At 41.4% G+C, this 16532-nt stretch overlaps 1 protein-coding gene across 3 annotated transcripts in view; it reads right to left on the minus strand.

The window, feature by feature from the left end:
- Window positions 1–16207, minus strand: part of SH3RF2 (SH3 domain containing ring finger 2) — a 132494-nt gene extending 116287 nt beyond the window's left edge. For 2 of the 3 annotated variants that reach the window (XM_044280751.1, XM_044280749.1), the window contains exons 1-2: window positions 16136–16207; window positions 5205–5639 (exon numbers count right to left, since the gene is read on the minus strand). In XM_044280751.1, coding sequence (XP_044136686.1) covers window positions 5205–5585 — 381 coding nt within the window. In that variant the 5' untranslated portion in view covers window positions 5586–5639; window positions 16136–16207. Of the gene's footprint in view, window positions 1–5204; window positions 5640–5721; window positions 5761–16135 lie in introns of those variants that run through there. The other variant, XM_044280750.1, reaches the window with a different exon arrangement.
- Window positions 16208–16532: the final 325 nt, after the last annotated feature.

Raw genomic sequence — 16532 nt, forward strand, 5'->3', positions numbered from 1 at the left:
CTCTTACGTTTCTTCTTAATACTTCAACCAATTCTTCAACTTGAGTTCTCATTACATAGCAGCAGCATTCACTGTACGAGCCTGTCTCCAGCCCAGACCACAGACCTAGGGTTTCTATAATGGGATATTGTGGGATCACTATAAGGCTACATTCACATGACAGTGAAAAGGAACAGCTGTTAAAAATGGATGCACTGTCAGCTTTTCACAGCCATTTTGCATCATTGTTTGCATCCATTTTCAGGCTGTTTATCCTTTTTTTTTAACCCCTTGACGACATTTGCCGTACATGTAAAGCGGATGATGCTGTCTCTTTAAAGATGGTACCAAGTGATCGCAGACATGCATTCAGTAATATGGTCATAAAATGTCATCCTGATATAGTATTTTTATTCATATCAATTATTTACTGTCAAAATAATTTATCTTTTCCTTATTCACTATGATATTTAGAACCAAGGGGGCTTACCCTGGCAACAGGGGTGCTTTTGGGCTGGCAAACAACCAACCCCCCCACAGGTGCTGCATTGTGGTGGTGGCAGTCATCATAAGGTGCTGCGCCAAATTAGTGTAGGTACCCACTTGAAAGAGGTTGCTGTGACGTGGACTATGTTCTTGTTTATTAACTTTGCTTGTAAACAATAGATCAATACATAGCATGTGGATGTGTGATCTAAGTCTTTTTCATACAGTTATTGAATCTGTAAACAAGGCCCATTTCTTTTTAATGATATTAGTACTAACTTATTTGACCTGGGTGATGTTAATTAGTAGGAAACTGCATAAGGGTTAACACCCATTTGGTCTCAGTCGGTTTTTTGAGACCACATAGAAAGATGAGCTTTTGTGATCTGTTTACAAGCTGCAGTGCTGCATGGCAGCTGATGTTGCTGTGGTACTGAGCCTGTCGGGTGGGGCAGCCCAAAACCAGGAGGGCAGCAGGGGTGCCGCGAGACTGCTGGGTTGCTCCCTCCTGTAGGTGCTGTGTTGCAGCAGTCACATGCAATGCTGCACCAAATTAGTTTAGGGACCCACGTAAAAGAGGTTGCACTGACGTAATGAGTGGGCCTATGCATTAGGGCGCATTCACACAACCGTAGTGTTTTGCAGATCCACAAATTGCAGATCCTCAAAACACGGATACCAGCCCGTGTGTGGACTGCACATGGTCGGCACTATCATAGAAAATGCCTATTCTTATCCGCAATTGTGGAACGGGTGCGGACCCCTTCATACGGCCGTGTGAATGGGCCCTTATGATCAAAACATATACAATAGACCTTATGTTCATGTTTTATAAATTGTGCTTTTGATGAATGCATAGCATATGAATGTGCAATCTATGTCCTTTGTTCTATAATTGATATATTTATATTTTAACTATAATATACTGGTGCATGTCATAAATTAGCCTGTGTACTAAAAAGTACCCAAGGAGCTGATGTAAGAATCAACAGGCAACACAGCTAGACAGACATGGAGTCCTTTAGCTGTCTGTGAGGGCCATACTTGCTCAGTGCCTGTAAACTGACGATCTGCAATATACTGGCTGTGTGATACAAAAATAAATATATCACCAGTCCGCAACAATGCTATGCAGCAGGTCCGAAAAGTGATGTGGGTTTAATCACGTTATAGACAGGTACAATATATGGGGTTCGGACCGCGCTTCTGGTCCAGGTCAGTATGTAAGTTCTTAATCCTTCTTACTTCCTCGTTTGCAGAGAGAGCCGAGGGCTGCAAATATCCCTCAAATAGATATCCTGCAACCAATGGAATTATAATAGTGAGAGTCCGTATGTAAGAGTAACCTGCATTGCACTGATTATACTCACACAATGTGAAAAAGACAGGGCGTGAATGCAATCCCTCCGTGGTAGGTTGTTCTTGTTCTGTCGGAACAGGCACGTTTCTATGCAATCTGGTTAGATCCCCAAACGGACTCAAATGGTGTATACCTCGGACAAATCTGTATTCCTTTTCTTCAGATTCCTGCAAATTTTTCTGTGGACAAAAATGGCTTCTACAATAGTGAAGCTCCGCATATATTTGTTAAAACTTTTTATTTGTCCGTACTTACAAGACAACTCTCTTAAAAGACAATTTTTAAAACGCATAAAATTCCCAGCGTCTGCTGCTTCTGCCCTGGGCAGGAATCTGAAGAAAAGGAATACAGATTTGTCCGAGGTATACACCATTTGAGTCCGTTTGGGGATCTAACCAGATTGCATAGAAACGTGGCTGTTCCGACAGAACAAGAACAACCTACCACGGAGGGATTGCATTCACGCCCTGTCTTTTTCGCATTGTGTGAGTATAATCAGTGCAATGCAGGTTACTCTTACATACGGACTCACACTATTATAATTCCATTGGTTGCAGGATATCTATTTGAGGGATATTTGCAGCCCTCGGCTCTCTCTGTAAACGAGGAAGTAAGAAGGATTAAGAACTTACATACTGACCTGGACCAGAAGCGCGGTCCGAACCCCATATATTATACTGGCTGTGTGCACTCCTTGGTGCGGATACGGCCCCATTGATTTGAATGGGTCCGCAATCTGCAAGATACGGCTGAAGATAGGACTTCACCCATCTTTTGCTGAGAGAAGGCACGGATTGCAAGCCCACGGAAGCACTACAAAGCACTTCTATGGGCTTTTGGGTCCACACCTCTGCACCGCAAAAAGAAACATAACTTGTCCTTATCACAAATATCTTGACAGCTCAACGTACTTCAATGTATGATTTAAAGTGATTACCAGTGATAAGCAGATATGCAAAATGTTCCCCAGGATAATACAAAATAATGCTAGGAAGTAGGAGTTAAAGAAATCATAGGCCCTCAAAAATACAATACATCAATAATAATTAGCTGCTGACAGCTTTGGAATTTTAGGTACATCACAAGTAACTACAACGTCAGGTTAAAAGGTGAGGCTAAAGGAGGAAACATCATCTCTTTACACTGAATTTTATTCTATCCACATACAAAAGGTAGAATTTCATATACTTAGTGCTGAAGGTGATGAAATGCTTCAATAATAAACAGATAGGAAGAAAAAGCTTAGAAGCTCTCCGAAATTCTCTAACCCTGGTTTTAGGTCAGTTTCTACAAAATTCAGAAAAACCTGCAAATGACAGTACATTACCATGTTTTCGTTAACTTAGATATAGGTCACCATGGAGAGGTGGATATCTGTTGTAAAATCACATAAAGTATCTAACTCCTGCAATAAAATTCATTGGTTTCCCACAATGACCCTGTTTGAACCCCATAAAGTACTTCTACAGGGTGATCACCATTTTAAAGTAACTTTTTTAATACATTTCCAGACGCTATTTCTATAGATTTATAGATTCTATAGAGATGTACCAGTCAGCATGGTAACAATAAGCTAGTACTAAAGTGCACCTGTACTTAAAAAAAATATTTTTAATATATCATTGCAACATGTTAAACATTTTGGTCAGTTGGTATCCGAGTGTCCCACCGATCGCTAGAACGAGGAGAGAGAAACGCCCACATAGAACACTCTCTCTCCTTGCTGCAGAACAGTGACTAGTGATGGGCTCATGACTTTCTAAAGAGCCCATCTTCAGCAGCGAGATAAGTACTCTATGTCAGTCCTCGTTCTAGCAATTGCTGAAGGACTCAGCACTCAGACGCCACCTATCAGAATCTTTGATATGTGGCTATGCAACAATTTTTTTTTATTATACCTTCAGGGACACTTTAAGTCCCCAGTCTAATGTAATGATCTTTTTAAGACAACTAACTAATGAGTCCTTTATATTAAACTAATCCATTGGTAATCTACTCTCAGAGATCTACCAGGTGGCCTTGGTCTACTGGTTGCCTTCAAATACTAACCCCATGCACCTGCTGTACTACTCCCGAGTGGAAGTTTCGTGAGCCATTTAAAAGCAAGCACCAAATACTAATTACGCTTCCTGCCAGCTGGATTGGCTAGGAAGCAACGTATCTTTTCTTACGGCTAATCAGAGAGGGAAGCACTGAAATTACTATACAGCTCATAGTTTTGAAGGGCACATCATGCTCCTCTGTATGGTGCAGTTTTGAAGATGCAATAGCATGCACTGAATCAGTTAAAATTAAACAACTGTATGATAATAGATTTCCATTAAATACGCATGCTAATGTTCAAGAGAGAGCGTCACCATTTTATCTCTATAGTTGGGGGACAGGACACAGTGGTTACTCTTTCTGTTTTATTAGTTATGGACACAGCCTGCCACAATGCAAGGAGAAGTGAGGAGTACTGGATCTTCTTGTATTATAGCATGACACTGCACATGACAAGTAGAGCCAGGTCTCTTACAGTAAACTGCACCTTGTAAGCCCAACTTGTACAGGCAGAAGACATTTCAGGCTATTTTCATACTTGAGTGTTAGTGTACCATCTGCAATGGGTAAGTTCCATCCACTGGGATCTACTCATTGGTATCCAGATGTACTATATGCTTTTCTGGTGCATACAGTCAACGAACACTCAAAAAGATGTGAAAAGAGCCTTAGTGTGGGGTAGACCTAGAAAATGCAAAATGCTGCTACTTAGCACTGTGTAGAGATCATGTGCAGTAACCCCTTCAGGTTTATCTAATGAAGACTGTGATTCACCAACATTACATCCTGTCCTTTTCATATTAAGTAGAGATGATCAGTGGGTACTCTGGAAGAAGGTGGGTTGCTGGAACATGTATCCAAGTAGAAGAAGCGGAACTGCACTCCCTTTTGATGCAAAGCAATTTTCACTTTATTGTCATAAACAAAATAAAAGCAGATGTGACGCATTTTGGCTAAATTCTTCAAACAAGACTCATCACATCTGCCAAAACGCATCACATCTGCCTTTACTTTGTTGATGGCAATAAAGTGAAGATTGTTTTGCAACAAAAACTGGAATTCACCTTCCAAGTGCAGACATGTACAAAGCATAACATAATCTAAAACAAAGGATTCTCTGAAACACAGGCCAAATCAAACATACCCTGGCACATTTTCACACCAACCATTGCCAATACTGGAAATTAAAAAATAAAAACTGAAGAGAAAGAGAAAAACTGCAAATAGAATGGAACACAGATATTATTATAATATGTGATGTATTATAATACTAATAATAGAGAAGCACACACACACTATACCGTATATAATATATATAATAAATTCTTAGTCTTACCCCTTCTATAGGCATTCTTGTCTTTGGAAACAGTCTGTTTTGTGATTCATGATTTGTCTTCTGTTCTGGACCCTTCCGAAAAGAATCAGAGGTAGAAGATAGTCCTCCCACCCTTTGAAAGGAGTTCTTTCTCACCAGGCTTTGCCCATTCTTTAGGCCTTCCAGAAGACGGACCAAGAGCAAGTTTGCCGGTAGCTCCTCTATAGTGCCATTTACCAAGGTCCTGCATTCTGGACATTTGAGCTCTTTTCGGGCTTTCAATATCCTCTGTAAGCAAGGCTGACAGAAGGTATGCTGGCATGGCAACACCTTGGCAGTGGCATCCAATTTTCCTAAACAGACCGGGCAGTTCAGCAGGTCAAGGACAACTAATTCATCCATCTTCGCCAAGGATTTTATTACGAACCAGAAGATAAAATCTACATGATCATCCCACTGAAAAAAAATGAAAAAATTAACAAGATATAAAATGTGCAGGTGCACTGTTCACAGCAGACCAGACGTTGGATTTTCAAACCTCACAGCATTTTCTTGGAGGAGAAATCTTCCCCACAGATGTTACTGAGCAATGCCTCACAAGATGTGCACCTTAGTTTTACAGCTCAGTTCCAAGTGAGTCATTTATGATTCACAAATACAATGGAAGCTATAAAATGCTTCTCATCATCCTCCTGTCAGGATCTAAGTTGCTTTGCTATAACAGGTTGTTGGTGTATAGACGGTGATTCCGAAACACTGACCCTCACCCTAGCCACTGCTTATGGTAAACAGCATTTATGGCTATAATCTCTGTGCAAGCAGACATGATTGTGTGTGGACAGATCCCACTGCAAAGACTATGTCATGTCGTTTCATTCCTACCTCTTCACTCTGAAGTAATAAAGTTTATACAGCAAAATAATTATAAGCCAGACTTGAATGTGTATGTACATAGAAATAGTCTAAATCAGGCATCCTCAAACTGCGGCCCTCCAGCTGTTGTAAAACTACAACTCCCACAATGCCCTGCTGTAGGTTGTTACCTGTAAGCTATCCAGGCATGCTGGGAGTACTAGATTTGCAACAGCTGGAGGGCCGCAGTTTGAGGATGCCTGGACTCTAAATGATCTAAGTGGTGGAGAGACAAAGATAACTATGAGACCAAGAAAGTTTACCAAAAATTTGTTAAAACAGGTATATGAGAAAACAAAAATGTGCGTCATATGCTCATGTCCAGGCATTTCTGCCCTTATTCTTACCCTAAATGGTATGCTACACTCAAGTTTTGCACAAGCATGTCTAGTAACATGCCATATGGCAGCTGCATTTTCTGGACCAACCGTAGCTCAGCTGAACCAAACTCGCTGCCTCTTACTGTCCTATGCTGCTGAAAGTACCAGCCTGACCATATGAATGTTGCGGTCCGCAAAAAATATGGATGACGTCCATGCGCATTCCGTATTTTGCGGAACGGAACAGCTGGCCCCTAAAAGAACAGTATTATCTTTGTCCGTAATGAGGACAATAACAGGACATGTTCTATTTTTTGCAGAACGGAAATATGGAAATGAAATGCACACTTCCGTTTTTTTTTTTTTCTGACCCATTGAAATGAATGGTTCTGCATACGATGCGCAAAAAAACAGAACGGACATGGAAAGAAAATACATTCTTGTGCATGAGCCCTGAGTTTGAGTCAGCTGGGGGGCAGTTGATCGAGGAAAAGCAGCTGTATAAAACTGGCCTAACATCAGATATTGGAAAAAACACTTTGGGCTAAAGGACACAGTAACATTTTGACACCATATCTATCTATGAGATAATGTGAGGAAGAATCTATTCAAAACCAATTAAATAAACCAGGTAAAGTAGGTCAAATGTTTCCTTGGAAACAGTCACTGCATATACATGGTAGATGTCCCAGATTTCACAACACTCTTGACCCATATAATAATTCTATACTCCAGCCTTGCACATTCAATCCACTGAGTGTTTTACTTAAAGGGAACCTGTCACCTGGAAAACACATATTAAACCAACCACAGTACCTTAAAGTATTCCCCAGTGTGTTGCTAATCATGATTTTTTTTCCTCATTCTGTCTCCTCATATTTGTTAAAATGGCAGTTTTAATGTCTGTTGGCTCCTTCTCCAAATCAAGCTTGAAGTCAAGGGGGCAGCGGCCTCTTTGCTTCACAGCACGATAAGCCTGCCCCTTACCCCTCCTCTCTACATTGTGATGCACATCTTGCTGTGATGCTGAGACCTCGCTCTTCTCGCGCATGCGCCATGTGCTGCCTGTTACAGCGCGATCCCTGCTCCGGCTTCCTCACTCACCACCTTCATTTTGCAGACTGCGCATGCACCGTTCAGTTCCATCGCGCTTGTGCCCGGCCGTCACTTCTCGTCTTTAGCGTAAGAGTGATCACTGGCTTGTGTTCTCCAGCGCCTGAAGCCAATGATCACGAGAAGCGACGGCTGGGTGCGAGAGTGGTGGAACTGATCGGCGCATGCGCAGTCTGCAAAATGAAGGCGGTGAGTGAGAGAGCGCATGTGCATCACGGCAAGATGTCCATCACAATGTAGAGAGGAGGGGTAAGGGGCAGGCTTATCGTGCCTTGAAGCAAGGAGGCCGCTGCCTCCTTGACTTCAAGCCTGATTTTGAGAAGGCGCCAACAGACATTAAAACTGAGATTTTAACAAATATGAGGAGACAGAATGGGGAAAGAAAATCATGATTACCAACACACTGGGGGATACTTTGAGGTACTGTGGTTGGTTTAATATGTTTTCCAGGTGACAGGTTCCCTTTAAAGGGGTTTTGCAGCTTTTTCTTCTGGATGATCTATCCTCCGGATATATCATTAGCATCTGATCGTCGCACTGCTGGCAGTAGAGCAGCGGCTTTCTTGTTGTTTTATGCAGGCCCAGTGACGTCACTACTAGTATCACTGGCCTGGGCGAGGCTAAACCCCGTTCACTTCAATGGGCCTTAGCCATACCGTCTCAAACAGCTGATCTGTGGGGTTTGTGGGTGTCAGACCCCCACTGATCAGATTCTGATGATCTATCCAGAGGAGTAAGAAAAAGCTGCAGAACCCCTTTAATGGCAGTGGAAATAAACAAGGAACTTGAATGCAAACTATAAAAAAAAAAATTTCATGTGAAAGAAAATGGAAAAAAACTGCAGCGATGCATTAAGGCCTCTTTCACACGGGCGTCATTTTTTTTGCCCGGATAAGAGCCGGGTGCGTTGCGGGAAAATGCGCGATTTTTTCTGCGCAAGTGCAAAACATTGTCATGCGTTGCACTCGCGTGAGAAAAATCGCGCATGTTTGGTACCCAAACCCGAACTTCTTCATAGAAGTTCGGGCTTGGGATTGATGTTCTGAAGATTGTATTATTTTCCCTTATAACATGGTTATAAGCGAAAATAATAGCATTCTGAATACAGAATGCATAGTAAACCAGCGCTAGAGGGGTTAAAAAAAATAAAAAATAATTTAACTCACCTTAGTCCACTTGATCGCGAAGCTGGCATCTCCTTGTGTCTCCTCTGCGCTGAGCGGCTGAACAGGACCTGGGGTTAGCTGCTCCATTAAATACAAGTTAAGGACCTTCGATGATGTCACTCCGGTCATCACATGGTACGTCACATGATCTTTTACCATGGTGATTCACCATGGTAAAAGATCATGTGATGACCGGAGTGACGTCATCGAAGGTCCTTAAGCTCTATTTAATGGAGTAGCTCACCCCAGGTCTTGTTCATCAGCAGCGGAGACACAAGGAGATGCCGGCTTCGCGAGCAAGTGGACTAAGGTGAGTTAAATTTTTTTTTTATTTTTTTTTAACCCCTCTAGCGCTGGTTTACTATGCATTCTGTATTCAGAATGCTATTATTTTCCCTTATAACCATGTTATAAGGGAAAATAATAATGATCGGGTCTCCATCCCGATGGTCTCCTAGCAACCATGCGTGCAAATCGCACGGCATCCGTACTTGCTTGCGGATGCCATCCGATTTTCACACACCCCATTCATTTCTATGGGGCCTGCGTCACGTTGAAATCGGACAATATAGAGCATGCTGCGATTTCAACTGAACGCACAAGTGATGCGTTAAAAACATCGCTCATGTGCACAGCCCCATAGAAATGAATGGGTCAGGATTTAGTGCGGGTGCCATACGTTCGCCGCACGGATCGCACCCGCACGGAAAACTCGCCCGTGTGAAAGGGGCCTAAATCAATAGACTGAGAGATCAAAGAGGTTTTACCTTATTTTCCTGCGTCGAGAAAGATCCAAACAGGAACTGTATGAACTAATTACATACCACACCTAACATGAATGTTTACATGTACCACAGGCCCGTACGTAATTAAAACAACATGCAGCAAGAAAATAATAGGCTTTTGAGATCACATTTAGGGTATCTGCACACAATGCAGATTTATCTGCAGAAAATTTGAAAAAAAAAATCTGCACCAAAACTGCACATAAATCCGCACTATTTATTGCAGTTTTGGTGTGTTGCTCATGTGGTTGTGGTTTTTATGCAGTTTTTGGTACAGATTTTAACAACCCTATTGAAGTCTATAGGAAAGTGACTCTTCATAAGGGGTGGAATCGCACAAAAAATTGACATGCTGCACATTTTAAAATCAGCATATCAGGTCAGTTTCCACATGAAAGAAAAAAAGCATAATGTACATGAAATCTCATTTACTTTGCTGGTGCTGTATTATGCTGTGGTTTTTACTTTGCACAAAGAAAAAAACCTGCATGATCCGCAACGTGTGCAGGTAGCCTAATAGGTTTTCCAAACTGGACCTATAACTTTTATTAGAAGGATTGCTTTAAATGTATCTCCAAATAAATCAATAAATCTTCAATCCTGAATTTTTTAGTGCAGTCACCATGTGCAATGTCTTTACATGTTTCAGACTTTTCTTGGAGTGAGTTTATTACACAGGCTAACGTCATGTTATCAATATTAACCTACATGCGCTAATATTACTGGTTCTCTGACAGAAAGCACGCCAGGGCTGGATGCCTGTATGCAGGTTCCCCTCTGTCAGCTTTACTTTGCAACCAATCTTTGACAAGTTTTATTTCCATAGGGACAAAGATTAAAGGGGTTATCTCATGACTTATGTAAAAAATGAAAATCAGACACCAGATAGTACATGGCAACCTCTTTCTAACAAAGCTAGAACCAGCCCTGTACCTCACACGGATCCAGAAATCTCCACATTCACTGCTCCAATTGCTCTGCTAGATTTGTATCAGGCTGTCAGCTCAAGGGGAGTGTCTTTTCTCCTGCAGATCAGGGGGCGTGTCCATTCTGCTACAGCTAAGGGTGTGTGTCCTTGCTCTCCCTATCACAGCTCAGGGGGCGTGTCCATTCTGCTACAGCTCTTTCCATATCACAGCTCAGGATGCAAATAAAAGATGAAACGGAGCATGTGCGGCCTTCTCAGTCACCCGGACAAAGAAAAAAGAATGCATTTTATTGAACAACTCAGTAGGTAGACTACATGTCTAATTACATGCAATAACAAAAGTATTCAGATCCAGGTGCTGGTTTGAAAACGATAGAATATTTTTCATGGGACAACCTTTTTTAGGGTACATCCATGTAGGACTGATAAACGGTGGATTTGCTGTTGCGGATTTGCATGGGGAAAATTCATAGCCTTTTACAGTACCAGCAATGTGGATGAGATTTTAAGAAATCTCATCAACATGATGCAAAAAAAAAGTCAGCGCCTGTGGTGCAGATTTTAAATACACTGTATGGTAAATTATGCTGAGGATTTCCACAATGGGTTCCACCCTTTGTTATCCGCATGCGCGGTGGTGTACCTTCAAGGGAGGCAGACTACATGACTGCTACAACACCCAATGGGAGGAAGGGCCTGGTACTAAACTCCTTTTTTTGTTCCCAAGTTAAAACACTGCATTTTCACATAAGAGATGATTACAGCTTCCATTGCAGATAATGGTAACTGTATAAACTCCTATGCATGGAACTCCCCTACTGGTAGCTGCAGACAGACAGCTTTGCAATACGTGAAGGGCAACAGGAGATTTATCAGTGTCTTTACGCCATTTGCCTAGTGTAAATACTTTGCAAAATATGGTGTCCAGAATAAGCACAGTATTTATGAATCACCAGGTCCACTTTTTCTGGCACAGAAGTCAGGTAAAGTGGGTGAGACCAATGCCAACTTTTTTCTATTGCATTTTTTTATTCAATTTTCTTCTAAATTGTAAAGATTCCACTTTACCAGGGAAAGCTTGATGCACACATACTATGAAATTGGTGGTGCAAAAATGTATGACATACTGATGCCAGACAGAATAATAAAGGGACACAATAAGAACGGAACATAGTCAGAGACAATACGTACTCTGTACAATGGAAATCCAACCTTGACCCATCTTTTCCCTGACAAGGAAAGGTGGAGTTTCCAGCTGGGCTCTTACACACTGTCTTAAAGTTTTTTTTCCAGAAGTTCAATATTGATGACCTATCCTCAGGATAGATCATCACTATCTGATCAGTTGGGGTTGAACACCCAACACCCCCTCCGATCAGCTGTCTGAAGAGGCTGCAGTATTCTGATGAGCGCTTTGGCCTCCTCACAGCGAACCAAGCACAGCGCCACAGCAGTTCATTGTATGGCGGCTCTGCTTGGCACTGCAGCCCAGGCCTATTCTCTTGAATTGGACTAAGCTGCACATAGGCCAAGTAACTGATGAATGTGACGTCACTAGCCTAAAGAGTTACAGAGTGCCAAGGCCCCTTCAAACAGCCAATCAGTTGGGGTGCCTGGAGTCAGACCTGAGAATAGGTCTTTAATACTGAGCTCCCAGAAAACCACTTTAAGACAAAGGGCTTTTAAATGGTGACTATAGCTAGTTATTGCATGGCACAGCGTGTCTGTTTAGAATGAGACATATACAGTAGAGTGGTAGTCAGAAGCAGGGCTGTCAACCGTCCAGAAATTTCTGGACAGTCCGTGAAAATAGGTGACTTTTTTCCTGTGTACGTGAAAAAAAATAGATATATCTATAGATAGATATATATTATTGGAGGCTGGTGTTACTTATTTTTTTAGACTATTTTGGTGGTAATTATCATTATTCTACAGCTCACAATAAATGCTGATAATGAGTTATTATCATTATATTGAGCTATAGATCTATATCACGTATAATCTTTATCATTCATTATTCTGTTTTCCAATAAATGTTGGCTGGCTGTGATTTTGGGATAAGTTGTACATAAAAAAGAAAAATTCTGGTTGGCAACTCTGGTAAGAAGTAAAACATTAAATAATATTCTAGATGTTGAGTGTAGAGGTCTGTTCACTGGTAATAGAACCACAGGCATTTCGGTCTCTTGGGGTATGAAGTGTCAGCACTTTACAGGCATTGTAAACATTGGTGCCCGTCACATAGAATATCTGGAGTCTTTCTGCTTTAATGTGACGTGAAGACAATGTTGTTACAGTACCTACACTGTGCAGTTTTATGAGTTCAGTCTAAAGATCTCTGCACAACGTGTACTTCAATAATGTAAGGGATTAAACTACATTTCCTTCATTTTTGACCTAGTTGATCAAGAAGATGTCACACCCAAATAATTTGAATTCTTTATGTTGCCATTGTCTAAGCTGGCTATTAATGTGTCTATTTGCCTCCAATCTGAAAATTGGGTCGGCAGACAGACATACAGCATGTAATCAGCAATAAACAGGACTGAGCAAGATCAGCTGTTATTGCTGGGCAATGTCACATATGGTCGCTGCAATGGAAATGCAGTACTGCATGCCAGCAATCCAAATGAATGGCTGACCATGTAATGCATGGGTGCACCAGGTCCAACCCAGTGGAGGCTACTCTTACAAAGGCATTGTAACCAACTGGCTCACAGAGTGGGATCTGGAATGGGTACCATCTCTATCATGTCCCTATAATAATCATCTTTTACTTTTAGATTGTTAGAACCAGGAAGGCTGGTATTCAGCGACCCAAAAGCACACTGGCTGACTATCCGTGACTCATTTGTTAATTACTGTGACCCCATTCAGGGAATAACTGAAATGACAGGTTCTTGGAAAAAAACAGCAATGAACAACAGTCGAAAAATAAATAGTTGGTAGATAGATAGATAGATAGAAGATAGATATGAGATAGATAGATATGAAATAGATAGATAGATAGATAGATAATATATAGATAGGAGATAGATAGATATATACCGTATTTTTCGCTTTATAAAACACATTTTTTTCCCCAAAAGTGGGGAGAAAATGGCCGTGCGTCTTATAAAGCGAATACTTCGCTGGCCGCTATGCTGCACAGCGCGGCCAGCGAAGTATCAGTGTGAAGGGAGGAGGCGGGGCCCGGTGCAGTGACTCTACTCTAATACACCGGGCCCCGCAACTGTTAAACATTCAATTTGATCTCTACATCTAATTGTAGACGCGCTGTACGGTACTTACTGTAGTACCAGAGGTATAACATTAAGACGGCGCAGCGCCTGCCGCAGCTCCCTCCTCATGCGCCGCCTGCCCCAGCTCACTCTGTCATGCGGCGCCTGCCCCAGCTCACTCTGTCATGCGGCGCCTCTCTGTTCATTCATTAAGTGAGATAAGCAGGCAGGCGGCGCATGACCGAGGGAGCTGGGGCAGGCGGCGCATCAGGAGAGAGCTGCGACAGGCGGCACATCGCTGAGGGAGCTGCCGGTCTGCGCCGTCTTAATGTTATACTTCCGGTACTACAGTAAGTACCATACAGCGCGTATACAATTAGATATAGAGATCAGATTGAATGTTTAACAGTTGCGGGGCCCGGTGTATTAGAGTAGAGTCACTGAACCGGGCCCCGCCATGAGTGTCCCCGCCTCCTCCCTCCACACTGATCCATCTGATGGGGGATCTGTAGATGACACTTATGGGGATCTGTGGATGACATAAGTGTCATCCACAGATCCCCATAAGTGTCATCCACAGATCCCCCATCAGTGTAATGCACAGATCCCCCATGAGTGTCATCCACAGAGCCCCACTCAGTGTCATCCACAGAGCCCCATAAGTGTCATCCACAGATCCCCACTCAGTGTCATTCACAGATCTCCCATAACAGTGCGTCATCCACAGATCCCCATAACAGTGCGTCACCCACAGACCACCATTAGTTCAAAACCTACCAAAAGCACACCTTTTGGTTCAAAATATTTTTTTCTTATTTTCCTCCTCAAAAACCTAGGTGCGTCTTATCATCAGGTGCGTCTTATAAAGCGAAAAATACATTAGATAGAAGACAGAGATAGATAGATATGAGATAGATAGATAGATATGAGATAGATAGATAGATAGATAGATAGATAGATAGATATAAGATAGATAAATAGGAGCTAGATAAATAGGAGATAGATAGGATATAGATAGATATGAGATAGATAGATAGATAGATAAATAGGAGATAGATAGATATATAGATAGATGATAGATAGATAGATAGATAGATAAATAGGAGATCGATAGATATGAGATAGATAGATAGATAGATGTGCCAGCAGTGTGACCAGGAGGCCGTGGAGGATGAGGCTTATTTCCTGCTGCGGAGCCCCAAATACTCAGCAGTGAGGGAGACTCACTTCAGGAGACTGTCTGATCTCTGCCCAGACTTCATCTCCATGTAGGAGAAAGAGAGACTCTCCATACTGCTGGGGGAAGTGAAGAACACAGCGGCCACAGCAGCACAATATATTACTGCCTGCCATAGACTGAGAGGAGCCTGATATACCATGGACTCCTATACCCCCACCCTGTGTATGTGCCTATCCCCCAACCCTACCCAATTATTTCCCACTTGCTTTGGCAATGCAAAAATGTATTTAGTCCTGCTAATAAAGCTTATTTGATTTGATTTGATAGATAAATAGATAGATAGGAGATAAATAGATAGATAGATATGAGAGAGATAGATAGATAGATAGATAGATAGATAGATAGATAGATATGAGATAGATAGACGATAGATATATAGGAGATAGATAGATAGATAGGAGATAGATAGATAGATAGATAGATAGAGGATAGATAGATAGGAGATAGATAGATAGATAGATAGATAGACAGATAGATAGATAGATAGATAGGAGATAGATAGGAGATAGATAGATAGGAGATAGATAGATAGATATGAGATAGATAGAAGATAGATATATAGGAGATACATAGATAGATAGGAGATAGATAGATAGATAGATAGATAGATAGATAGATAGATAGGAGATAGATAGATAGATAGATAATAGATAGATAGATAGATATATAGATAGATAGGAGATAGATAGATAGATAGGAGATAGATAGATAGATAGATAGATAGATAGATAGATAGGAGATAAATACATAGACAGGTAGATAGATATGAGATAGATGTGAGATAAATAGGCCACTGAGTTGGAAGAAGGGTTTCTTAACCAGGGCCCCTAATGGGGTCTCCGCATGGGCATTGATATCAAATGCTGTTTGTTGAAAAGATTGCCAAAAGTAATTTACACTCAACAGTGCTTAAAACTACTACAAAACATGACTCATGGGCTTCATGAGACCACTCATGAGGTTCATAGTAGAAAAAGATTACCTAGAAAAAATTAAGCTCTTTATCTATGTAAATATTGCTAACAAAGTGAATGTAGAGCTTCACACTATGCAAGATTGCCGTAATCGTACTAGAATTTCAATAATTAATAATGCACATCGTTTTGTACCATGACATCTACATTCAAAGCTAAAAAATCCCACTACTTGAAACATACATCCTACCCAGGTTTACCATGTACAAAGGATGAAAATGAAAATACAGATCAAATACTCAATAAGAACATCTTAAGCAGATCCCCCAACTAGAGTCTTTGTAGTGACTGACCTTCCTTCTTCGATGGGAAAGCTCTCAAGGGAGAAACCAGTTTCGCTCCTGGAGCTGCGGCTGCAATGAAACTTACTTTGAAACTATGCACATGCACAGCCCTTTTAACTCTTGCATTGCCTTTATTCATAATTGGCGTGACTCCCAGAGTAAGTTAAGAAACTTACACAAGTCCCTATTAGTATGAGCATAGTCACCTACAAGTTATAGATATGAGGATTTCTTAAATTCTTTTTGTTATATTCACAATAAAACATATCCTAGCAATGTAGTGCTCTGCAGCCCAGAAATCCCATCACAATTCCTGGTTTATGATTAATATAGCTTACAAGAAGAACACGGCGCATACCTACTTCATTAACCCTCTTACCTAAATAAAAAAGGCTGTGGACTTAAT

Source organism: Bufo gargarizans, chromosome 2 (assembly GCF_014858855.1).
Source record: "Bufo gargarizans isolate SCDJY-AF-19 chromosome 2, ASM1485885v1, whole genome shotgun sequence".
Taxonomy (NCBI): Eukaryota; Metazoa; Chordata; class Amphibia; order Anura; family Bufonidae; genus Bufo; species Bufo gargarizans.